At 37.9% G+C, this 26,910-nt stretch overlaps 1 protein-coding gene across 1 annotated transcript; it reads left to right on the top strand.

The window, feature by feature from the left end:
• The first annotated feature begins 18,137 nt into the window (after window positions 1-18,137).
• On the top strand, window positions 18,138-20,446 carry LOC131308427 (pentatricopeptide repeat-containing protein At1g31920). The gene has a single exon (XM_058335349.1). The coding sequence runs from the start codon at window positions 18,488-18,490 to the stop codon at window positions 20,297-20,299; it is 1,812 nt and encodes a 603-aa protein (XP_058191332.1). The 5' UTR covers window positions 18,138-18,487; the 3' UTR covers window positions 20,300-20,446.
• The last annotated feature ends 6,464 nt before the right edge of the window (window positions 20,447-26,910 follow it).

Genomic DNA, 26,910 nt, shown 5'->3' with positions numbered 1-26,910 from the left:
GCGATTGGATTTCTTCATCATTTATTTATGAACTTGAAGATTTTCTTATCAATGGCCAAATGTGGGGTCCACGGGTTAAGGAGTAAGGCCCCGTTCCGGAAATTTTTTTAAAAAATAAATATTTATTTTGCCACTTCTCATTAAAAAATAAAAAAGGTCATTCTACAAAATTCAAATAAAAAGTTCATTTCACATTTTCAAACTCAAAAATCATGTAAATGAAAAAAAAAATTCAATTTTTTTTGCACCGTATTAAAGATCTCAATGAGATCTATCAAACAAGATCCATAGTGATAAGAAAATTATTTGCGTAAACACATGATTTTTGAGCTTGAAGTTGCCTTATACAAAAAATAAGACTGTTGCTATGATAATGGGCGCCGGCGGAGGGAAATCGTATCGGCCCGTCTCCGGCCATCGGACGGCCCATCCGAGCCGTCCAAAAATTCTAAAAAAAAAAACGAGGGGGCCATCGCGTAAATCAACAGCATCCGAAGTGTGTAGGGTGCTTGATCCGAGCACCCATTTTCCGTGTATATGTGATGTTCATATATACACGGAAAATGGGTGTTCGGATCAAGCACCCTACACACTTCGGATGCCGTTGATTCCCACGCTGGCCCCCTCGGTTTTTTTTTATAGAATTTTTGGACGGTTCGGATTGGCCGTCCGGTGGCCAGAGATGACCCGGCGCGGCCGCTGATATGATTTCCCTCTCCGGTGCCCATTGATTCCTATATAAATTCTGAAAAATAAGCACCTCCTTCTTATTTTTTGGGAAACAAACCTTCTTATTCAACAAAAAATAAGTTCTTATTTGGGTTGTGGAACACAGCCTAATTATTCAATGCTCTTAGAGAGCCACCAGGTGGGGCCTCCATCACCACATATTTAGTGGGACATATACATGTACAGGTGTTTATTGATTAAATAAAAGGCACTATGGTTCGGAGCGGGACAGGTCCGATTGCCAAGCCTAGCAAAAGGAAAAGACATGAGTTCAAATCCGGAGGAGAGAGAGAGAGAGGGGGAACATGGGTTTGCACGGGTCTTGACTGAGAGATAGGAAAAATTATTCAATGCTCTTGGGGCGTTGTTACGTTTGCATGGTCTTCACCGTAAAATATGTGAAATCCACACAAATATGTGATAGATGAGAGAGTTTAGGGCAATGTCACGTGGTGCCCTAGGAGCATGTAATAATTACTCGAGGGGAAGACTAACGTGACACTTAGGATAGGAGGGTTAAATTAGGGGGCGACTATTCGCAGCCCGCTATTTTCTCCTGTAGCCCGTTACTTCACATAGCCCATTTTCAATATTTTAAAAAACAAAATTTTCTCCATATAACCCATTAAATGGACCTGATCTTCCCATTATACCCTTCCCTTCTCAAAAATTACACTTTAACTCCTCAACCCATCCATCCAAATAGAAACCCTAAGCCAGCCCACCCATTTACGTCTACCACGCCATTTCTATCTCCCACGACCTCCACCTCCATGGCCACCACAGCAGCCCCGCCACTACTGTCGCCGCACCACCGCCTCAGGTGCTGTTCTCTCTCTCTCTCTCTCTCTCTCTCTCTCTCTCTCTCTATTCTTCACCACCGCCACCCCAGCCCACCCATTTACATACTAGTATTTGTGTAGAGATTTCGATAATTAGATCCACGGGCCTCACAATAGGAGTGCGATTGGATTTCTTCATCATTTATTTATGAACTTGAAGATTTTCTTATCAATGGCCAAATGTGGGGTCCACGGGTTAAGGAGTAATTATTCAATGCTCTTAGAGAGCCACCAGGTGGGGCCTCCATCACCACATATTTAGTGGGACATATACATGTACAGGTGTTTATTGATTAAATAAAAGGCACTATGGTTCGGAGCGGGACAGGTCCGATTGCCAAGCCTAGCAGAAGGAAAAGACATGAGTTCAAATCCGGAGGAGAGAGAGAGAGAGGGGGAACATGGGTTTGCACGGGTCTTGACTGAGAGATAGGAAAAATTATTCAATGCTCTTGGGGCGTTGTTACGTTTGCATGGTCTTCACCGTAAAATATGTGAAATCCACACAAATATGTGATAGATGAGAGAGTTTAGGGCAATGTCACGTGGTGCCCTAGGAGCATGTAATAATTACTCGAGGGGAAGACTAACGTGACGCTTAGGATAGGAGGGTTAAATTAGGGGGCGACTATTCGCAGCCCGCTATTTTCTCCCGTAGCCCGTTACTTCACATAGCCCATTTTCAATATTTTAAAAAACAAAATTTTCTCCATATAACCCATTAAATGGACCTGATCTTCCCATTATACCCTTCCCTTCTCAAAAATTACACTTTAACTCCTCCACCCATCCATCCAAATAGAAACCCTAAGCCAGCCCACCCATTTACGTCTACCACGCCATTTCTATCTCCCACGACCTCCACCTCCATGGCCACCACCGCAGCCCCGCCACTCCTGTCGCCGCACCACCGCCTCAGGTGCTGTTCTCTCTCTCTCTCTCTCTCTCTCTCTTTGTTCTTCACCACCGCCACCCCAGCCCACCCATTTACATACTAGTATTTGTGTAGAGATTCTATATTTGTGTAGAGATTTCGATAATTAGATCCCGTATTTGTGTAGAGATTTTGGTAATTAGATCTCGTATTTGTTTAGAAATTTTGGTAATTAGATCCCGAAATTGGTAGCCAAAAATGGTGAATGTTGAGATCTGTAAGCTTATATGTGAGATGCTAGGATTTTTTTTTTGTATCCTGTATTGGTGAATTGACTTTTGAATTGTTCATGGAGATTAAAAGGGTTTCCGAAAAAATCTGGTTTAAATTAGGATGAATCCGCAATAGATGACACTACACTAAAAACAGATTCTTATCCTTCCCTGCATATTGCACTTATGTAGCTTTCTAAGTTAATGCACTGGTAGGCTGGTAGCCTGTAGTTGTAGAGCTACGTATAATTTTATGAGAGAAAGCTTCTTACTTAACTATGGTCATGTTTCATTGGTCGAACTAATAGTGTGGATATGCAGTTCAATAGGACGAATGGACTAATGGTGGGTTAGCAAAGGGATTACTAACATCAAATTCCTTTGGTATTGTATTCCTGACGAATTATTAATCTCTCGACTAGTTGTTGCATCTTGATGCCAGAAATGCGGTCCTGGCTTATTCTTAATTTGATCTCATGTCTAATCTGGCCAATCTAAGGGGCTCTAGCGTAAGTTTGTGCTTTCACGCAATTGTCAAAGGTAATGTCAGGAATACTATCATATGAATGAGTGCAAGTTATGGACTTCAGCCAATGGTATGGCTTGTTCATAAGAAAGTTCAGCCTATGATTTTGCTTGTTCATAACTCATAAGAAACTTGCTAGCTGGTAAGTAGCAGTTTTTTTGTCACTCGATGACGTCTTATATTTAGTTAAAAGGCCTGTGGGGAAACATTTTTTGTTGCATTAATCAGTGTTGGGTGTGGCCTTTGTAATTAGAGGATAATGTGATTCAACATTTCTCTTGGGCGAGGATCAACTCAAGGTAAAAATCTTATTTGTTGACCTTCTTAAATGCTTGGTCTCGTTTTGGTTGCTCATATTGCCAAGTGTTAGCAGGCTAACATTTATATCTCAATATTTTCATGATCAAAATGATGCAACCTTCTCATTAATTGAGTACCAAAATTAGTAGTAGCCGGCCATTTTTCTTGTTTTACTATAATAATTTTTCATTGTCATTCCTTGCTATGAAATGGAATTTAATATCTTGAGGATTGTTTTGGGAGGATTAATATTTTTTCCCAAGGGTGCTGAGTTTTTTGTTTTGCAGCTGGAGCAAGCTTACCCAACCCTAATTGTCTTTCTTTTTTCGTTCTTGTTATTTTGTGTGTCACGTTGCGTAGTTGCTTTAAGACTATGCTTGTTCAGTTATTTACCATTTCCACAAGGTCTTATTGGCATTCTTAATTTTTGTTGCCTTTTCGGACTTCTAAATTTGTATTATTGTTATTATATGCAGGTTATTATGCATCCACCGCGTGGAGTTCGAGGCCGAGGTCAGGCCCGGGGCCGGGGTGTCCTCCACGACGAGTCTGAGGCTGCTGAGGTAAGCAGCTTTCAATAGTTGATTTTTCGAACGAAGTTTGACATTGCATGACCTTCTTTGGAACAAGATGTACAATAGCTTAAGTCTTTGTCATAGACAAATTTTGCCATCTTCCTTCGTATTGTCTCATGTTTAACCAATTGATCTTTTTATCACATACCTCGGATCTTTTTATCATGAATGTTTGATGCTAGTTGATGTGTAGCATTCCTTGTTATGACTCATCGATAAGAGGGATAAGAGGGTATCGTTCCCTCTTTAAAGTATGTTTGAGCCACGTTGAAGTATGTTTGATGTTTGTTTATAATGGATGCGGGCATGATCCACCAAATTGATAAATAAGAACTGTCAATCAAATAAATTTTCTATACAAGTTCTGGGAAGCAAACAATACAAGGATCGCCTAGTTGATCCGTATTTGCTGTACTTCTGTTGAATTTATACTAATCTTCTTGATGTTATGTATGACATATAGGAGAGAGAGCAATGAACACTTTGTTGCAGTGAGCCGAATGAGTTTGAAAATGTTATTGAGTTTGCTTTGGACATTGGTTGTCTCCATTTGCATCACTTGTATCAATTGGAGGAAGTCTGAGTACGTTTTGACGACAACGGTTGAAAAGCTATAGAGTACTACTATGGAGTCATCATTTTTTCCTGCCATAAGCCATAGCTTACTAATAGTGCATGGTCTAATTGGCATTCTTACTTTTTGTTGCCTTTTCGGACTTTTAAATTTGTATTATTGTTATTTTATGCAGGTTATTATGCATCCACCATGTGGAGTTCGAGGTCGAGGTCGTGCCCTGTTGCTGTGAAGGAGGCCGAGCTACCCCAACCTGCTCCATCCTTAAACAATGTCGTTTGACATTTTGAATGTTATTTTATACTTGTTTTCTGTAAGTTGTGGTACTCAAAGTGTGGGAAAACGAGTTTTGTAATCAATGAAACATTCTAAATGTTGGATAGACACTCAAATGTTGCCTTGTATTTTCTGTAAATTGTGGTACTCATATTTGGGAAAAAAGATTCTTGTAATCAATGACACTTTGCTGTTTTGGGCATTTTGTTTAGGTGAGCAGGGCAATAAATTCGTGGAACACGATAGCCTCAGAGAGCCCACCTAACTGTTTGTTCTAAAAGAAGCATATTTCAACAGCCACATGATGAAATAGTACCAATGATTCAGTATCCAAGTGCTGAAATATTATAACAATTTCAGGTTGAAAATATTATAACAATTTCAGGTTGTAAATGCTGGAAAATTACAAAAATATCGATATGTAGCTACAGAAACTACAGGAACATTATAATAACTTCGGAATGCAAATGATGAAATCAACCTATGCTCAGTCAACTTCTTCACATCAACCCCATAATAAAATAAATGGCACAAAGAACGAAACCAAACTCCATGGATGTGCTTAGTCAACAACATTGCAATGTAAAGCGTCAACATGATAACTATACATATAAAACAAAACTAATCTACTTCAAAGAACTCGGCGGTTGCTACATCACTTCATATTATGGCATTAAACGCTTCTATTTGGGCAGAAAAAAGTGTCTCCCATTCCTTGCCCTGCTCCCATTTGGGCCACTAGACCTATGTGGCTGCCGTGCGCACTCACATTCTCCGTCGTAAACTCCGGTGCTATGGTCACTGGACCTATGTGACTGCCATGCGTTGAAGTATCACCCTGAAGAAAGTATCAAAAATTCAAAAGTCCATTAAAACAAGTTTTCTACCTCTCGGGATTCAGTCAGTGAATGTCGAAAATACATAGAATTCGGTATATAACTGTTGAACATAAGTATCACTTTCGGTAACCACATGTCGAAAATATGTACAAATTCGGTAACCAATTGCTGAACTATGTATATGAAAATCGTACATAACATTTCGGTAAGTAGCTATTAAAAACAAGATTATATTTCGGTAACTACACGTCGAAAATATGTTCAAACTTCGGTAAACAACTGCCGAACCACTATATACGAAAATCATATATACATTTCGGTAAATAGCTGTTAAAAAATAATTATATTTCGGTAACTACACATCTAAAATATGTTCAAACTTCGGTAAACAACTGTCGAACTATCTATATAGGGAAAATCATACATACATTTCGGTAAATTGCTGTTGAAAACAAGATTATATTTCGGTAAATTCATGTTGAAAATATGTTCAACCTTCGATAACCAACTGCCGAACTTAATACTATATAGGAAAATCATACATACATTTCGGTAAATAGTTGTTGAAAACAAGATTATATTTTGGTAACTACATGTCAGAAATGCATACAACAAAAATAAGAAACATATATTTCGGTAATTGGATGCTGAAAATGTATCTCAATTTCGGTAACTAACTGTCGAGTATGGTAATATTTTACAGTGGTTAGCTACTGAAATTACAGTGGTTATTCTATTCAAACCAGAAACATCGAAAACCCTCGTAAAACTGGGTTTTGTAAATCCAGACGCCACAATAACAAAGCAGAGGCTATTGTAAACGGAAAACTTACCTCCTCACGTGGCTTCCAAGATATAATGTCCATCACAGTATCTTTCTTCTCATCTGCCATCATATGGTTGCTAATAGAATTTGATTCAATTTCAAAATCCAATCCTACAAGTGGGTCAAAAAATGGATCAATGGAAGGACTTGAACCTTCCATTGATACAATATTTGGTCCTTGCTCCTCCTCCATTGAAAAATTTGAGAGAGAGGAGAAAAGAGAATGATGATTTAGAGATAAAGGAGAAGAGAAGATGAACAGTAGAAAGCCGAAGATGAAGAACAGGAGGTCTGTGCCTTTTTTTTCTTTTAAAACGTGAATGATGATTTTGAGGGGGAAGGGGGTAGTGGATAATTTAGGGGTTTTGATCATAAGGGCATATAAGTCAATTCATGTATAGGTATAAAGGTAAGTAGGCCATTCTCTATTAGGGGGTTATGTTGTAATTAGTTGAAAATTTTTAACGGGCTACGGGAGAAAATATTCGCAGCCCCCTTAAATTATGGGTAATCACAAATTTTACGTTTTTCTTTGTTCTATTTGTGTTTTATGGATTTTTCTTCTTATTTTCTTTTGGCATGATTTTTTTGAAAATCTTGCACACCTACAATAAATAACTTTAGCAACTAGGGTTGTGTACCGTTCGATGTATACTAAATAACAGATACATTTCACCCCAATGTTTTTTCTGCCCCATGCACCGTGCATCGAACGTGACACGACGCTAGTAGAAAAGTAAAAATGTGATCCAAACTATTTTTTTTTGAAACAAAGTAGAAATATCTAGTTTTTTTCGGCTGTTTTTTTTAACCTTTATTCAAAAAAATTTAAATTTGGATCATAATTTTTTAATATTTCGATTCTTATCGTCAAAACAAACTAATAATCCACAAAAATTTAGCGCAAAACTGACAAATGCAAAGTTTTTTTTGAAGGAAAATACTAACCTCCGCTCAAATGGTGGAAGATAATAGGTCAAATATGCATTGATATCCGAGAAAGACATATTGATATTATTAAAAGTGTATTAATATATGTGAGATAGAAATTGATATCCGATTTTGTTTTGAATTATTGACATATTATCCTCTGCTTAGTGGGCGGAGGTTAGCACGACCGTTTTTAATAAAGACTAAAAAATAAGCCTAGTGACTTATTTAGCTAAAACACTCCCTAGCGATGGACTTCGCATTAATATGTGATAGGGAAAGTAAAAATTCTACCATAAGCTGTATGTTGATTGTGGACCTCCAAATTGAAAAATACTATAAATTATGGCCATTAGATCAAAATCATCCACAAAAATTAAAGTTGGATTCACTAAAAAGGAGATGGTTTTACTATTTTTCCTCCAAAAAATTACAATATTACTCACCACGAAAACAGGGTTTACATTCTATTTACTAAGCCAACACTTACTATATTATATTATTACTACATTGTATGACTACATTTACTACTGAGATATTTTGACAATCAATGATTGAGGTCAATTCATACAATTCAATGATTGCGAACAATTGGGAGCATTATGCATTGCTCACAAATCGCTTGAGAGTATCATGCTATCATACCGCTTGAGAGCATCATAACCATTGTCCAATGAAAACCCTTGAAACACTATGTGACAGTGCTCCAAGAGCACATAACCCCTGCCACCATATACGAACTTATTAGTAGATTGAAAAGTAATTGAACTTCAGTTCCTTGCTCAAAATTATATTCATAAATGAAAGTTGTTTTGTTAAACTATCAATTTAACAGCACGATTTAAAAAATATATATTTACACATTTTTTCTAATTATATATCTAGAAAACATACCCTGTCACATGTCCTTTTTAATTTCATATTTTAATAAAGAGATAGAGCATTTTCATGCAATTTTTTTTCATTTCTTGTGTCAATTTGGAAAAGTAGTTATATCTTTTAAAAATTGGTGTGAAAAAGGTAGGAAAATGTGCACGAAAGTAGTTTTATTTGTTGTTCTAAAAAAAGATAGATTTTTATAAAGGATAGATAATATTCGACAAAGAGAGTATAACTTTTGAATATATTTATCATAAATATTACAAAATAATTGTATCCATATTTTTTTTTTGAAAAGAGTCATTCAATCAACAGCCCATCGGGCAAACAAATTTCAGAACAGATACAGGAAAGAACCAAAGCAACCTAAACGTCGATCCGGCACCTACTGCCGAAGCAGGCCCCACGATAACGCCGGTACATAAGAACCAATCTAGGTCTAGATTACAGAGGATTTAAGAAATCCACAGCTCAAACCCTAACAAAGAAGCATCGCTGAAATTTGGAAGCAATACAACAACAAAACTACTAAAATCTAACAGGTCTCATGGACAAAAACCACAGTCACCGGCCTGAACCACCGGACTATGGCGACCGAAGACCAGTCTTCATCCAGCCGATTGCTACTCAGCCCAAACAAATACCACCGGACCACCACTAACCCCAACAATACCACCGGAACCCACCACCCCAAAACAGACATGCAGAGACAAAGAGACCACCAACACCGGACTATTCCTCAATAGGCGCCGTATTATTCGCCCACCACCATCACCCACCAGATCTGGAACACCCAGACTGGTACAGAATCGGACAGGGGAAACCCGCCGATAGAAAAGGAAAACTGAAAAAAAAAAACAGAAGAAAAACGGAAACCCCAAACACCAACCGTACACCTTATTGCTCGTTGCCGGACCAGGAACAAACAGATCTGGAGACGATGGAAGAGGAACGGGCCAGAGGAGCCACCATCCGCCGGCGAGGCTGGTCGGAGGAACCCTTGCCGTCCTAACAAGCCGACGCCCGAAACCTGCAGATCATGGAGAACACAGCGAAGAGAGAGAGGAGAGGCGAGGAGGGCAGGGAGAACCGGGGGGGAGGAGGGTGAGAGAGGTGGAGGCCCCCCCTCCCCCAGATCTGGAATCGAAAATTTCTCTCTCTCTAGCGGCGGCTCTTTCTCTCTCTAGACGATGCGAAGGGATGTTTTATAATTGTATCAGTTTATAATTGTATCCATATCAGTTTATAACAATTTTACTCAAGATTTCTACCATTAATATATGCTACAATTAAACGTATGCCCAATTTTACGCAAGATTTCTACTATTAATATATGCTACAATTAACCGTATGCATACAATGATAACTAACATAGATTAAAAATCTGACTTCCAATTGAAATAACGTTGTTGGTAATGAAGTTAAATTGTTCACTTAAAGTGCTTAAAACAACTAATTGAACCAATTAATGGTTAGTGGTGGTTAATATAAAGGGTAATTTGCACTTATACCCCTTATACTATCACTAATTTATAGATAGAACCCTTGTACTTCAAATTTAAGCACTTACACCCATGTACTTTGAAGTGAAATAAGGAAAATTTACACTTACACCCCCTGTTTTTACATATAAGGGGTTTGTCCTTAAATTTGAAGTACAAGGAGCGTATCTTCAAATTGGTGATAGTACAGAAGGTGTAAGTGCAAATTCCCCTAATATAAATTAGTTAATTAATTAGTGCCGAAGCGCAAATAAAATATGGATCAATATAATTAACTAAAGTATGAAGGATTTTATTGGATTAGGGTGTGTTTCACTAACTAAAATAAATACTTAATACTTATTTTTTGAATTAAAAGTGATGTATTGTGAGAGAATGACCTGTTTCGTAAAACGAAAAATAAGTACTTAAAAAATAAGAAAGGAGACTTAGCCAAAAATCCCTCATATTTATATTTTTTGAGCTCATGGACATGCACTTTTTGCAGTCAAATATAAGGACAAGTGTGCTGCATGATTACAAAAATACCCATTCTGCAAAACTAGTAAAAGTTCACAAATAACTGAAAGTAAAAGTGCTTAAAACCCTAGGGTATCTTATAAAAGTGTCTAAAACCCTAGGGTATCCTATGAAAGAACCTAAAATACTGAAACCTTATAATAGAAAAGTGCACCATAAAACTCTGTGAAAGTGCCTAAATAAACCCTAGGGTATGGGGTAGTTTTGTTCGTGAAAACATGTTTTGGCCTTATGGCTCAGTAACTTAAAAAGTTGAAGAACCTCTACTGAAAACAATTTTACTGACGTCCTCTTCTAAATGAAAATTATTTTACCTTCCTTATGGCTAATTTTCCCGTTATTGAATGACTTGAATCCATCTGACGTGATATAATTAAAAATATGATGATAAACAGTGCTAGTGGTTGACAATGATTAGTAAGGGTTAATACAATTGACGAAGTTCAGGCTTGATACAATACAGGAAAAAAGATGAAGGAAACTGATGAGCACCCGACAATGCCATTAAGGGTGTGCTAAGTCCTTAGTTTAGTTTAATTATGTCGTTAAATTAGTTGTTTTCTTTTATATTTGCACGTAAGGTGTTTTTAAGATATTTCAGGAAAATTCGTACAAATAAGCTGTTGTTAACGTTATGGATGACCCTTGAAGGTAGCCGAGCCACAAATGCTAAAGCCGGAAAGACCCGGAGAGGACCCGACGGCACGAAAGGCCAAGGTGTGGACCAAAAGTCAAGCGCTGGAGATAAGCAGCTCGGTACCGATACCATACTATTTCTTCTATCGGTATCGAGCCCCTTCCAGCGACAGCAGATAAGCCACTCGGTATCGATACCAAGTAATTCATCCTATTGGTACCGAGTTCATTAGCAGACCAGCGTAAGGCCTTCTCCATCGATACCGAGGGCTTCGGAGGCACTTTCAGAGCATCTCTTAAGAATATTCCGTGCACGAACCTTGGAGTATAAAAGCGAGTGATGTCATTGTACAAACAAGTAGATTTAGATTTGCTTACATAATTTTAGATCTAGATCTAGATTTGTTATTGTTCTTGAGTGTTCTTCATTTTCAGCTTTGAATATTTTAATTTCTGTCTTTGTTTGTTAGTTTTTGATATTGTCGCTTTAATTAAAGTTGTTGCTTTAATTAAAGTTGTTGCTTTACTCCCGATCTATCTTAATCTCTAGTTTATTTCAAGTCTTGTTATTTCATTATGTTAAGTAGATTTTCACTTGCTCCTATCTCAATAGATATGGGTGAGTAGTTTTCCAAGGTTAGGTCATGGGGTGATTAGCACCTCATGACTCAAGTAGAATTGCGGTTTTCACCATAAAGTTTAAACCTTTGGTTCAAGAATTGATGTGGGGTTCGGGTTTATTTGTCAAATCGCTAAGGTGTTAATCTCCTTGATCATGTGTAGATATGAGCATCGCCTACCTACCACACATGATACTTGGAGCTTTGACGCACGAGGCATTTGCTAAGTAAATTCTAGAGCTAACTTGGAGATCGAAACCATTCTATTTTCCGATTCGGGAACCTTAATTGCGTATCCTGAATTGCGTATTTGGGTAAGAAATGCAGTTTTAACTTGAGTCGTGGGTGTTAGTAATTCCTAGACCTAACCTGCCTTTTATCTTAGTTTATTTGCTTTTCAATTTAGCCCTTTTCATTTCCACTACGCACGTAAAACCAAGTTGGCTGTCTAAAAGCCGAAAGCCCTTGCTTGCATCTACAAATCCAGCAAAGCCGTATTAATTATTCCTTTGGGTATGATCCCGGATTTCTGGATTATCATGCTTCAACTGACATATTAGGCCCTACGCTTGGGGCGTTATCTCTTATATCGGAGCGAACGAAGCAGAAACTCTTCAGGAAAGAAAACTGGATTCTATCATTTTTGATATGATAATTAACTGTGATGGTCTTGATAAATGCTGGGATCCCGTAAAGGTCCAGACTAACTTCGATGTTTGAGTCTCACACATATCTTAATCATTAATTTCACTTTCAAGAATATTTTCGGAAAAACTATTCGGGGTCCGTAGAGTTATTGGTTGATAAATAGGACCATCTGATTCAATTCATTGATTGAATTAAGTCTTCAATAATTAGATTAATTAGGGTTGGTAATAATTAGGTTCATACACTTCTAACCTCAATATCAATTAGATATTATTCTTACTACCATGGCTTTTTAACGCGCATCCATTAGCTATTATTTCTCTTCCTTATTGTTTGTGTATCATATATTAATACTGAATTGTTCTTATTAAGTAAAGCCAAGGAGCTAGAATGATTTACCTACTAAACATAACCTTATATCACTCTACATAATCTCACCAAACTACTGATCAGCTTATCCTATTTGCATGTTCGTATATTTGTTCCCTTTACGAATACTAAGGTGTTAATTTTCTAATAATTTTAGTGAGAGCCGTTTCATAAAATTTGAACATTATGCAGATGACATTATGTAATGAGCTCTGCATGGTAACGTTGCGGTGTGGGGATGGAAAGTGTGACAACACACGCGCACACAAGACTCGGTTAACGTACTTTGGCAAGGTTTTAAGCATGTTGTCATCTTATTATGTGTTCATTCTTTTCAAGCAAATAGTAAGATGAGTTGACAAAAGTAAAGTTAGTAAGACCAATGTATTTTATTTATTCCGAAAATAACTTCCAGTAATTGAAAGTCACATGATGGATACTTGATTAAAAAATAGCACGATATTGGTTCCATTAAGCTGCTGAAATATTTGGAAGGTGAACATGAAGCAAAATTGTCGTAGAACTTGAAACATGGACATGTGACCATGGCTATGCGGGGTACCGTGGGGGCACGGGCCCACTCAATTTTGCGAAATTATAATAATATTTTTAAATATTTTAAATAATAAATTTATGGTAGCGTTTCAAAAAAAAATACTCCTATTTTTTAATGCAACTATCTGTCTAATCTATTTTTAAAGTGCTATATTTCCACACCATCTTTTTGTGCAAATACACTTATTTCTGTTAATTATAAAATGGAGCTACGCCACCTACATGTGAGTATTTTATCTAAAAAAATGTGTTGTTTTAAAGAGTTGTAAATGTGTGGTTTAAAATTTTTAATTCGTGTGTCCCCACTAGTGCAAATTTTTGGATCCGTCCGGCATGTAGTCATTACTTTCTCGTGCAAACACATGATGGCCATTGGTTTGAATTTGAAATTGCTAATGGAGCTAGAATTGCACTTTCTCGTGCAAACGTGATGGTCCAGATGCCATTGGTTTGCCTACAAAAGCCGAAACGAAGTTAAGAGAGGGGTTCTTGATCATAATACCTCCATTCCATCTTGTTTAATTTGTAGTAATTTTCTAAAAATATATATATAGTCGCTTTTTACAAGATCAAAATATTTTTGTATATAATTTTGACTTTCTGCATCAATCTAAAGAATTGATTAGAACATTAAATTTAGTGTCGAAAAGTAAAAAATTAGTACATGGAAGTGTTTAAGTTTTTATTTCAAAATTTGATGCAATTTTCAAAGGACAAACAATATGGCACAAATAGAGCATAAGGCTCTATGTTGGGCCTAGAGGTGTCAAATGGACCGAGCTGTGCCAGCCCAACTTGTGTTCATTTCGATTCTAAATGTGCTTCGTGCCGTGTCTAGCCAACCCATTTATTAGTCGTGTCGTGCTTTGCCGTGCCGGTTTGTTTTATAATATGCTCGGCTCGGCCCAGCCCATGGGCACGCTACACTCCTTGTCGTGCCCAGGCCCCAATTGAACCTCTCTCTTTTTTTCTTTTTTTTTTTTAGGGCATTGTAAAGACGATATATTTTTTAAATTACTGAAATTCGTATAATAATTGACAAAAGGTGTTATCAAATAGTTGTAACTAAAATAAAATAATAAAACAAATAAATACAAACTTTTCATTGATAATTGCAATTTTTTTTTTAATAAAATGGATCTAAATAGATAAGAGTTGAATTACTATAGCTTGAGTACATCCCAACTAGTTTGACACCTACTCAAGTATCGAATATTTGCAATTCTTAAACCTTACAAGTAAAAAAAGAAATTATAAAATAAATCTAATACTTCTCTGCCCCTTAATCATGAACGTCATGTTTGTGATCTAATTGATGATGGGACCAAACAATGGCGGAGTGAGCTGGTGAGGAATTTGTTTTGGGAGGATGAGGCAAATGAAATTCTTTCGATGCCGCTGCCGCTAACTGAGATGGAGGATAAAATTATCTGGCATTTTCACCAATTCGGGTGAGTACTCGGGTTAAGTCAGGTTATGAATTAGCTCTGCATTTGAGGCGAAATGGCAAATGGCATGTTGGGGAACCGTGGGGCTGGAGAGTCAAGTCGAAGAGATGAAGAGTGCTCAGTGTGGAAAGATCTTTGGGCGGCGGTGACTCCGGGTAAAATTAAACACTTTATCTGGAAATGTTTCCATGGAATTGTTTCGGTTAAGGAGGTGCTCCTTAAAAGAAAGGTAACTGTAGAGCCGTTGTGCCCTGTTTGTTGGGAAGAACCGGAATCCCTTCTTCATTTGTTTTCCCGCTGTAAATTTGCCCAATCAGTCAGTTTGGAAGTTCCCTCCCCTCGGGCTAGATTCTGTGAGCGTGGGAGGAGAGGACTTCCGTGATTGGTTTACTACTTTATTGGCAAGATGGAAAGGTGGGGGAGAAAATGAAGTTAGGCGATCATTGGCTTGTGCGGTCATTTGGAGGATATGGAAATGTAGAAATGATGTTCACTTCTCAGGTCGCTTGTGTGATCATGTGATCGATGGCAGTTAACATGGCGTGCAGAGACTCGAATGATTTTTTGGAGGCGCAGGCACAGGTTCTGGCGGAGAGGGGTCCAGATCCTCCGAGTGCAGTTCAGCGGCGGTCTCTGCCGGTGGGAGGGGTGATTAATTAAATTTAATTTTGATGCGGGGTTTAGATATTCGCAGTCGGCAAGGAGGAGTGGGGCTGGTAGGGAGAGACTCGGGTGGACGTTTTGCAGCTGCTCGCGGTTTGGCCAGAAAGTCTGCTTGCACAGCAAAGGCTGCACAGCAGTCATGCACAGACCAGTTTTGCGGCCGTCTCGGGTCTCGCAAAGATGATCGGAGCCGTTCATTTTGTTCAAAATACTTCGTTTATGGTTCTTGTAAAAAATCACCTCAATCCGATATCAGAAATGATGTTTACGAATCATCTAATTTTGCTTCAAAATTTAGGCTACGAGAGTTCAGTTCGAGGGTGATTCTTTGAACCTTTTTCGAATGATCAGAGGGGAATTGGCTGTTCATAGAGATCTCGAAGTTATTGTGGAGGACATCAGGAGATTGGCGTATGACTTTCGGGTGTGTGACTTTTGGGTGAGTGAGTTTAGTTTTGTTAAGCGTACTGATAATGAGGTGGCTCACACTTGACCAAAAAAATGGGGTGGCTCATTGTCTTGCTATTAGGAGTTATGGTTGTGTAGATGTCTCCACCTGGGAGGCCTATCTACCGGATTGACTATCTACGCCTTTGTCTACGGATGTATATGCCCTTTGAGTTGTTCTTGTTCGTTCAATTTTATCAATGAATCGGTTATTCTGTTGGCAAAAAAAAATATCATGAACATTGTGACCTATCATTCTTCATTGTTTAATCTACGTTAGAAAATTATTGAGTAATATCATCCACTTAGAGTATCTCCAACCAAACTCTAAAACACAAAAATAAAGAATGAATGTGACTTATTAAGGAAATTTTTTGTAATTTCTTCCCTCTTTTTCACTTTAAAAGAGAATCTTGGAGGGATTCATGGTACTTTTTAGAGATTTGGTCTCCAAAATGGGAGTAGAGTCTTTATTTTTAGAGACCCAAAAGTAAATTTGAAGACCAAATCTCTAAAAAGTACCATGGGTCCCTCTAATTTTTTCTCATAAAGTGAAAAATAGGGAATAAATTAAAAAATCTTCCCTCAATATGTCACATCCATTCTCTATTTTTGTGTTTTAGAGGATGGATTGGAGATGCTCTCGTAGCTTTCCTCCGAATAGGGTTTTGCTTGGGGAGCTCATCCTTCCCTCATCTTCTTGATACCCCTTCTGTTCCACTTTTTCTTGAAGGATCCCTGCCCTCCTTTCACCCATCTCTGGCGGCGTTTCAAGGCGATGTACAAGTGGCGTGGATCTTGTGGCTTGGCTTCACTTTGGAGGCTAAGATTCTATGCTCTTCACTTCATTCGATGTTGTCTCTACTCGGTCTGGTTTGTCTCTGATTTCTTCCTTCCACCTTCAACCCTTCCGGTAGGTACAGATTTGGCAAGTTTAGGGTTGACAGTTTATTTACTATTTTTCAAAAATTTCTCTACGAAGATGCTTCTCTCTGTTCTGGTTACCTATCCCATACTCCAGTTTCCCCAGATCCAATAGTGGCTTTTGGCGAATAATATTTTTGGTGTTGGTTTGTGAGTTTGATGCTGGTTCACCGGTGTGCATCCAGTGCCCGTGCTCAAAATCAGGATTATGAGGTTTTAGCGTTAGAACTTGGGAAGTTAGGCCTTATGATATATTCACTTATTTTGTTTGATTGACAATGAAACTTCTACTACTTTGACCCAAAAAAAAAAAAAAAAAAAATCAACCACTTTTGAATATTGAATGGTGTGTACATCTACTTTTACAATTAATTATTTCGACTCTTTGATTTTTTACATCTATCGTGTTCTGCCGGTGTCATACCCGCACTTTTTCTTGCCGTGCCACGTGCCCCAAAACAAACATCCCGCTTGGTCCACCTATAGAGATCGTGTTGCGTCATGCCTGAGCAGTGTCGCTCTTAAACATGCCGTGCGTGTGCCAGTCCCACCCGTTTGACTCCTCCAATTTGGCCTAACTTTATTACTGGATTACCTTTTTTTGAAACGATTACTAGATTACTTTCATAAACTTCTTGTTTTTTACAAATTTGTTGAGTTCTGAGTCAAATTTGTAGATCATTTGCTCGCCTCAGCAATAGTAATTTAAAAAATACAAAATTATCACTAAAGAATTAAAAAATCATTGAAACAAAAAAAAATTCATTGAATTAGCATTATTTTTATCTTTAGTACACTTTTAAAAACAATTGACGAACTAGTAGTTTACAAAAATCTAACGGAAAACCATAAAATATTAATATTAAAAGAAAATAGTATAAGAAATAATTCTATAATATAGTCATCCCCAATGAGCCATATTTGGATACCAGAAATGATAGAGCCACCGCACGCCGTGTAGGGCCTACTTTGGACTCCCACGGATGATTCGAGTCATTCAATAATTTAAAAAAAATTGAGTGAGCTTGTGAAAAATCAGCTCAATTCGATATATGTAGGTGCTCGATCCAATCTTTCCATTTTGAAAAATAGGAAAAAATGGAAAGATTGTTTTTTACGATTTTTAAAAAATGGGAAGATTAGATCGAGTATCTAAACATATCAGATTGAGCTGATTTTTCACAACCCACGCAATGTTTTTTAAAATCATTGAACGGTTTGGATCCTCCTCCTTGCAGCCCGGAGTGGGCCCCTCTATCATTAGAGAGTAAAGTTCTACTGGGACTCGGGACCCGTATATGGAGCTTCTTGGACATATCACGTGGAGCCACTTATTTGAAGAACATTATCCTATCTAGTATTCACATGTCCCATAATCTGGCACAAATTTCACTGGTTGATATTTGCTTGCTGAATTTCATGGATGAGATTCAAATCCCTCTAACCAGTTATGCACATACAATTAGGAAACCAGTAAATACAGAGAAAAGTAACTCAAACTACATTATAGTGGCACTAGCTCTCATACCACCAATTTAACTCCACCTTCATTCTGATTACTTTTCTGCTCAATTTGCCCACACCCATTTCCTTTTTCATCAGTTCCATTTGTTGTGAATCTTTTGATATCAAACTGTATGATCAAATTTACAGGTTTGATGGGTTTTAATATGGTCTGTGTTTACTTCTAATTTGCAAAAAAGTTAGCAATTTTATGACTTCAGTCCTCCAAAACCATTTCTTGATTCCTCTGGAGGATTTCACACAAAACCCAGATTGCAATTTCAGGGGGAGGGAACAAGAATGTGTCTCCCTCATAAAGAAATGCAAGAACTTGGAAGAATTCAAGCAAGCCCATGCCCAAACCCTCAAGTTGGGTATATTTTGGAGTTCTTTTGTTGCAAGCAATCTTGTTGCCACTTGTGCTCTCTCAAACTGGGGCAGTATGGATTATGCCTGCTCTATTTTTCGCCAAATCGAGGAACCGGGTTCGTTTGCATTCAATCACATGATCAGGGGCCATGTCAAAGACATGAACCTAGAACAAGCTTTACAGGTGTTTGATGAAATGCTTGAGTGTGGGGTGGAACCTGACAACTTCACATACCCAACTCTTCTAAAAGCATGTGCTAATTTGCCAGCACTTAAAGAGGGGAAACAAGTTCATGGGCACAGCTTTAAGCTAGGTTTTGGAGATGATTTATTTGTGCAGAATAGCTTGATCAACATGTATGGGAAGTGTGGAGAGATAAGTCTCTCTTGTGCTGTTTTTGATAAGATGGTGCAAAGGAGTGTTGCTTCATGGAGTGCCCTAATTGCAGCTCATGCTAGTTTGGGCATGTGGGGAAAGTGCCATGAGATTTTTAGGGGTATGAGTAGTGAAGGATGTTGGAGAGCTGAGGAAAGTATCTTAGTCAATGTGGTCTCTGCCTGTACCCATTTGGGTGCCCTTGATTTGGGAAGGTGCACACATGGGTCCTTACTTAGGACAATGTGTGGCCTTAATGTTGTAGTAGAGACTTCCCTTATGGACATGTATGTAAAATGTGGCTCTTTAAACAAAGGGCTATTTCTCTTCCAAAGAATGATAGAGAAGAACCAAATGTCCTACGGTGTAATGATATCGGGCTTAGCGATGCACGGGCAGGGCCTGGAAGCCCTAAAGTTGTTCGATGAGATGCTCGAACAAGGCTTGAAACCAGATGATGTTGCTTATGTGGGTGTGTTGAGCGCTTGTAGCCATGCTGGGCTTGTGGAGGAGGGTCTCAAGTATTTCGGAAGCATGAAATTGGAACATGGAGTTGTACCCACAGTGCAACACTACGGGTGCATGGTAGATCTCTTGGGTCGAGTTGGGAAATTGAAAGAAGCTTATGAGCTTATAAAGAACATATCCATAGAGCCAAACGAGGTCTTGTGGCGTACTCTTCTCAATGCTTGTAGGGTTCATCAAAATGTTGAGATAGGGGAGGTCGCTGCTAGAGAGCTATCCTTATCGGACTCAGGTAATGCCGGTGATTATGTGGTGCTATCGAATCTGTATGCACAATCTCACAGTTGGCGCGACGTGGCGAAAACACGAAAGGAAATGATGTGCAAAGGCTTGATCCAAACGCCCGGATTTAGCTTGGTTGAGATGAAGAGGAAGGTGTATAGATTTGTTTCGCAAGACGTGTCATTTCCCAAGTGTGATGGAATCTACGAGATGATTCACCAGATGGAATGGCAGCTGAAATTCGAAGGCTATTCGCCTGATACATCGGTAATTTTGCATGATGTCGACGAAGGAGAGAAGAGGCGGAGGTTGAGTAGCCATAGCCAGAAGCTGGCAATTGCCTTCGCACTGATTCATTCGTCTCAGGGTTCTCCCATAAGAATAGTCAGAAACATTAGAATGTGTAGTGATTGTCACACATACACGAAGCTCATTTCGTCGATCTACGATCGTGAAATTACAGTTCGCGATCGGAATCAGTTCCACCATTTTAAAGATGGGACTTGCTCTTGTAGAGACTGTTACCGTTGAATGGGTAACTTTTTAGCTCCTCCTTGTGGTGACGTTCCTATTTTTTTTTTCCTCCACCTCTTGTTCTCTACCAAATTTAGCTTTGGATCAACCAATGGTTATAGCGACTAGAACAGATATTGAAATGAACATAACTGTTTTATTTGTTATCATAACTGTTAGGTAGGTTGTCTAACAGGTGCTGTAAACTCCACTGTTGAAATGTCCATAATTTTCGATGGTTATGGGCATGGAGGTTGTGGTTGTTTAAATGCAGCCAAGATGCATGTGGAGGTACGAATTGAGGAGACGAGGAGATTTGACTCGGGCGACAGAAGCTCGACCACGTGGGGTCACCTAAGACTTAAAGAGTCTGATGTCATGTTAGATTTCTTGGAGGGTTCCAACCTAAAATCAATTGGCAATAAGTGGACAGTCTTTAGAGTATATTAACCAAACTTAGGGGCTTAGATGAGCAATGTGGACAACGTCTAACGTCAAAGATTTGTCAGTGTCGTTCCATCCAAATCCACTTGAATTAACCAAGATTGGAGGCTAAGATAAAAATCCCATGGGTCGTTCAGCTTATGCAATTATTGTTCATGTATCTATCAATGTCAGCAAGTGATTTTCGAAACAAATGTTGGTTCTGCGAGGTGTACTTAATGAATGATTCAGATCCCGTTGTGGGTTCAGGTTGAGGCCCAAAAAAAAATTGAGATTTGAAAGGGTTAGGTGGATAATGGTATAGAGGTGAGCTGAACCCATTGTTTCAATGATAAAAATTGATGTTTCATTACAACTTCTTGATTTGAGCCAACACATTTCATTCTTGTTTAAGAGAGGGTTAGGTGGATAATAGTTGACTATTTTCTTTTCTTTTGCAAAACTCGGTGAATATTACTATTGAATAGTTATAATATGACGTGCTTTTTCTAAGACAACATTAACTAGAGACACATTAATGTTTGAGTTAATACCTTCATTAAGATGTAGTATTATATTTTTTCTTGTGAGTGGATAAGACGTTCGAGTTTGCTCGTTTGTGGGTCTCTTCTAAGCTTACAATAATACTTAAAATCATCCATTTTGCAAATCTTGTCAATTAAGTAAATTATCCGAGTAAAAAAATATTTTAATCAAACATCGATAGCTAGATGAACAATATGGAGTTGTTGATAGAAAAATAGACCGACACAAAATGATTTGGAACTTAAGCTGTCCATTTTTTCTGCACATATCTATTGTGTTCATTCATGCTATTGATGTTCGCAAGCTGATTGTTTTAAATGGATAAGCTACGTGACAACGATCCATAGAAAGTAAACGGTTCTAATCATTGTTATAAATCCATAAAAGGCTCACAAAAACTCAAATTTGATCGGATCCGACCCTAAGAAAACCAGACGGGAGATTGGTCCTTAAGACTTTGGGCTGGCTCTGATCGTGTAGAAATTGGATACATCTCTGACAACGACAAAGAATTGAAAACGTTGGATTTTGATCCATGTCCCAACTATTCTCCTACGTACTATATTGATAAAAATATTACACTCAATGAAAAAGGTCGAATATATCATAGTTAAATGGGTGTTGACAAAGTAGATTAATTCTAGAGTCTGCTAGTCATGGTTGGTACGTGTCGTGTTAATTTGTTCCATATCATCGTTAGCAATCACGAAAGTCGAACAATGAAGACCAACAAATACAGAAACACAGAGACGATAAATGGGTGTTGACAAAGTTATCCGATCTGCACCTTCAAGAACTTTCATAGGAGTACGTGGCAGTTTGTGAGGGTCAACATACTAAAAAAGCTTTGAGCAAGGAAAAACGAAGACTAGATTGAACCCAAATCAATAAGACCAAGAAATAAGAAGTAAAATGAAATAACAAGGTGTATACAGTTCAATGAGACATTTTATATGACAAACCGGTAAAAAGATCATTTGATCACTAATTCAATTAGTCTAATTGCAGAGATCCACTTCTGGGGGACTCCGGTTTTGCGCCTAGCGGTCAGTCATGGTGGTGGTTGTTAATGGCGTGTTGCGAGTCTCTTCGCTACCGAGATCCACATCTGGGGGATGTTGGTTTTGGGCCTAACGGCTAGGCGTTGTGCTTGCGATGGCCGATGATCCTATGCTCTTGCAGATCTGGTGGGTTTGCTAGGTCGATTGTGCTTCTACTGGCTGTGGAGGTGGTAGTAGGTGGTGGTAGTGTTGTGGTGGTGCTGTTGTCTGTTTTGTTTTATTTTGTTACAGGTGGCTGTTTGATGTTCGGTGGCGGTTGATGGCGGATGCAGGTGGTGGTGTGTGGTGTTTGGGTTTGGGGCAGCAGTAGGTGGTGGTGTGGTGTAGCAGCAGTGGCAGTGGAGGCTTCGATGTGTCTGTTGGGGGTTGCTAGGGTTGGGGTGGGGCGGCCTGTGGTGGGGTGGCCGGGCCGTTTTTCGGGGTAGCAACAGGGGCTTGTTCCCGGGGCTCCGAGGACGATGGTAGTAGCAGCCCATCTCACTCCAGGTGGCCGCGGTTGGTGGTGGGTAGGGTTGCTATTAAGGCTGGGTCATGTTGTCTATGGGTTGGTCTCCGGCTAAGCCTATATTGTCTATAGGTTATGCCTTTTAGTTTTTGGGTTAGGGTTTCGGTGTTTTGGGCTTAATTGTTGTATTTGGGTTTTAGGTTTCTCGTGGGCTTCATTGTTGTATTTAGGAAAAATGACAGCCCAGGATTAGAATTCCCGTTTAGTGATTGGTAAGGACGTGGTTTTCTGTTAATGACTGGTAAGGATTAGTGAGTAGCTTTGTACTCGGTAAATTTTGGAAATGGGCTCATCCTTTTGGGTAATTTGGGCCCCCAAAGTGTCCTGAGACATCATTTCCCCTTGTATTTATGTCTATTTAGACCCCTTTAGTGTTCTGGGCTTGGCCCATTGGGTGCTCTGTTGGTTTCTAGCCAACTTGAACTTTGCTTTGTAATCTTTTTTCATTTCAATAAAATTTTTGCTTCGCTGTTAAAAAAAAAAAAGTTGACTTTTCTCTTGATGATGGTCAAAACTTTCATTGTTTAATAATTTCTTTTAAAAATTACAAAGTTAGATTGATTTTGCTAATTGAGAATAGATAAGGTGTTGTAATTTATTTATCTATCATTACGTAATATAATTACTACTTTCTTTATAAATAGCCCAAGAAAAACCATAAAGCAAGACCCCCCTAAAATTTATCATTTTATCATGACTTGAAGAAAGTGTTATATATTTTGGGTTTCAGGAAAAAGAAGCAGCAAAGATCAATTTTCAATATGCATTTCATGGACCTCTAGCTAAGAAGATAATGGAAACTTAATTGGAGAAAGGTCAACACAAGCAATTGAATCTGGAATGTCATAGAAGTGTCCAAACTGCGGGAGAACTTGATGGTGGACAGAGTTTATGAATTGCCAGAGTATTCTCAGATATCCTAAAGAAATATGCATTGTTCTACCACATACTATTAGAGACCAAGGAAGACAATTGTAAATGTTTTTTGTTGGAAAAAATCTTATTATATTTTTTAGGATGGTTCTGGAAAGTTTATATTGGCCTTTAGATCAAATCGATCCTAACCAACAATTGAGGAGTTAGAAGCCTTTATAAAGGCAAATAATCTCATTTACGAGACATCGGGTAATGAGTAGCAAATCTCTATTCGTAAGAACATACTATATAGAGAGCGAGAAGACAGAGCAAGAGTTAGAATTTAACAACTAAGGTGCGCAAATAAATAGAGGAAGCCTTGAGGTTCCATTCCGAAGAGTCGATTTGGGCTCTAAAACTTTTAGGGTGACTCTTTTTCATCATTGCTATGTTTATATATATGCTATCCCCTAACATGCATTAATTGTCTTGCCATAATCTAGAGCTTCTTGCGCCACGCATTTGTTATAAGGGAAAGAGAGCGATGATTACCCAAAACTGTCCTATACGGGCTCAATCCTATGACCTTTCAAGAGAATATGATAATGTCACTTCGACTTAAAAGGGTCCGGGCATGTATTTTTTTAAAAATTTGCAAAATTCGGGGTGTTTATTTTTTAATTTAATATTGGTGGAGATTAATCAATACTATACAAAAGTCAAAGTTGTTAAAAGGAACTTTTTCTGATTTCAATTTCACAAACAAAAATTGTAACTTTCAATTCCCAAGAAAAATGGGGTTTAAAGTTTAAAAAATTGGTCTAGGGTCTACTATAACATGTTTTTAACCCATCTAGTCCATCTATTAAATTTGTAACCCCATAGTCCACTAATAATATTTGATAAGGCCTTAAATCCACGTCACTTAAAAAAGGAATTAGTCCATGGCAAAAATACCCTTCCCTTTTCAAATCCCGTTTATTCCATTATCCCCTTTTCCCTTTCAAACCACGCCATTTACATTTGAGAGAGAGAGAGAGAGAGAGAGAGAGAGAGAGAGAGAGAGAGAGAGAGAGAGAGAGAGAGAGAGAGAGAGAGAGAGAGAGAGAGAGAGTCAACGGTGATCGCGATCGACTCCTATTCATTCTTCTGTTTGGTTTCTCTTCGTGCTTTCGACTGAATATTTTTGTGTTCATCCAAGGTGCATACGTTTGAAGTTAATTTAATCTCGTTCCAATTTTGTGATTGATTTGGTTGTTGGTTAGTGATTCACGGTTTCGATTATCTGATATCGATCTCTTTTTTATTTTTAAAGTTGTTATATAGTAATATGTTTTAATTTTGTACATATGAGAGTTATATGTTAAAACTGGATGAGGCTGTGAATCACAGGGTACATATGAGGTTATATGTTGAAATCATAGGGTACATATGTGGTTATATGTTGAAACCTTACTTTGAAAGTATAGTGGTCAAATGAGGTTATATGTTACACAGGGCAGAAGTTTGCATATAACGTTATGAGATGTCTCTTTTTTTGGATTTAGAAAGGACAGAATTTGATATATAACGTTATATGGTATGCACTTTCGGAGTTACATAGGACAAATGTTCACATATAACTATATATATGTGTTTATAACATAGTTCAGTTATTGTCAAATAACTGTATCTTTCAGTTATGGTGGCATGATGTTATTTGGTTTGTGTGTTATTATTTGTGCAGTTGTGTCATGGATTTAACAACCATGTTGCTTTGTAAGTATGAGTTGCAGATTCTTCCGGTGAAGTTATCGAGGGGAAGTTACCCTCCACGGAATAGGAGGCCAGTTGGTCGGCCTAAAGTAAAACGCATTTGTTCAAACCAGGGCAATAAAATGTGAGAGGTGACACAAGGCACTACAAGAAAAATGAAAATTGGTGACGAAAAAGTGGCGACAAAATTTAATTTCGTCACTAAATGAGTATATTTGGTGACGAAAAAATAAATTTGTCACTGTTTTAACATCTTCCTTGACAAAATAATTTCGTCACCAAAGGGTACCCATTTGGTGACGAAATACATTTTTCGTCACCAAAAGCTTAAAAAATGTGATGAAATTATTTTTCGTCACCAAAGATAATCATTTGGTGACAAAATATCGTCAAATGAGACCAATTTAGTAACAAAATATTTTTTTCGTCGCCAAATGCTTAACTTTGGTGACAAAAAATAATTTCGTCACCATTTTAACACTTTCAGTGACGAAAAATATATTTCGTCGTTAAATGGGTACCTTTCGTGACGAAATTTATGAATTGCGCTTTGTCACTAAATATATTTCGGACACGACTTTTTACTAAAAACTCCGATTGACATAATTCAAATTGGGTTTGAATAATAACTCAATTGCCTACAACTTTTATGTTTATCAAAATTACATTCGAAATATATTTTCATGTTAAACATATATGTTATATATTAGATATTTCAAATATTTACTGAAAAGTGTGTGTGGTGCAGTTGGTTGGGGCTTATGCGAAAAACTCAAGGGACTTGGGATCGAAACCCAGTAGGAGCAAGAAAGAATGATTTTTTTCCCATATGAAAACGTCTTTTGCAAAGAAAAATTTCGTCACCGATTTCTTATATTGGTGACGAAAATTTTGGTCACCCATGTGACCCATCGGTGACGAATTTTTTCGTCGTCAAACAGCACAATAAGTGAGGAAAAAAATTTCGTCACCAATTATTCACTTTTTGGTGACGAAATATTTCGTCATCAAAAGGCACTATAGGTGACGAAAAATAGATTTCGTCATCAGGTAGGAATCCTCGACAACCTTTAGTCGATAAATTTTTTTTCGTCACCAATATTTTTTGTGACGAAAAACATGCAATTTGTGACGATTTTCATTCGTCACCCAATGTAAATTTTCTTGTAGTGAGGTTATGAAGCACAATCGAAGGACATGCAAAGCGCCAAGCATATATGAGGCAAAGAGCCAAGTAAATGATAAAATAAAAAACAGATTATGATGAACAATAGAATAAAGTTGGATGAAACAAAGAGCCGAGTCATGTTTTGATTGTTCTAGCTTGTTTGTTTTTGTTTGGCAAATAGAAGAAAATAAAGTTGAAGGATTGTTTTCTTTTTCTTTTTTTTTTTGTAGAGATTCTTGAATAGTACATTATTTTTGTTGGAACAAGGATAAATAAAGAGAGTACTTTTTGTGGACATGAGTTTGTATACTGTGAA

Source organism: Rhododendron vialii, chromosome 11a, assembly GCF_030253575.1.
Source record: "Rhododendron vialii isolate Sample 1 chromosome 11a, ASM3025357v1".
NCBI classification, from domain to species: domain Eukaryota; kingdom Viridiplantae; phylum Streptophyta; class Magnoliopsida; order Ericales; family Ericaceae; genus Rhododendron; species Rhododendron vialii.
This window is presented reverse-complemented; position numbering and strand designations above follow the sequence as displayed.

Bases quoted from the DNA above. Each gene is read 5' to 3' on its own strand.
- LOC131308427 (XM_058335349.1), top strand. From the start codon at position 18,488: ATGACTTCAGTCCTCCAAAACCATTTCTTGATTCCTCTGGAGGATTTC.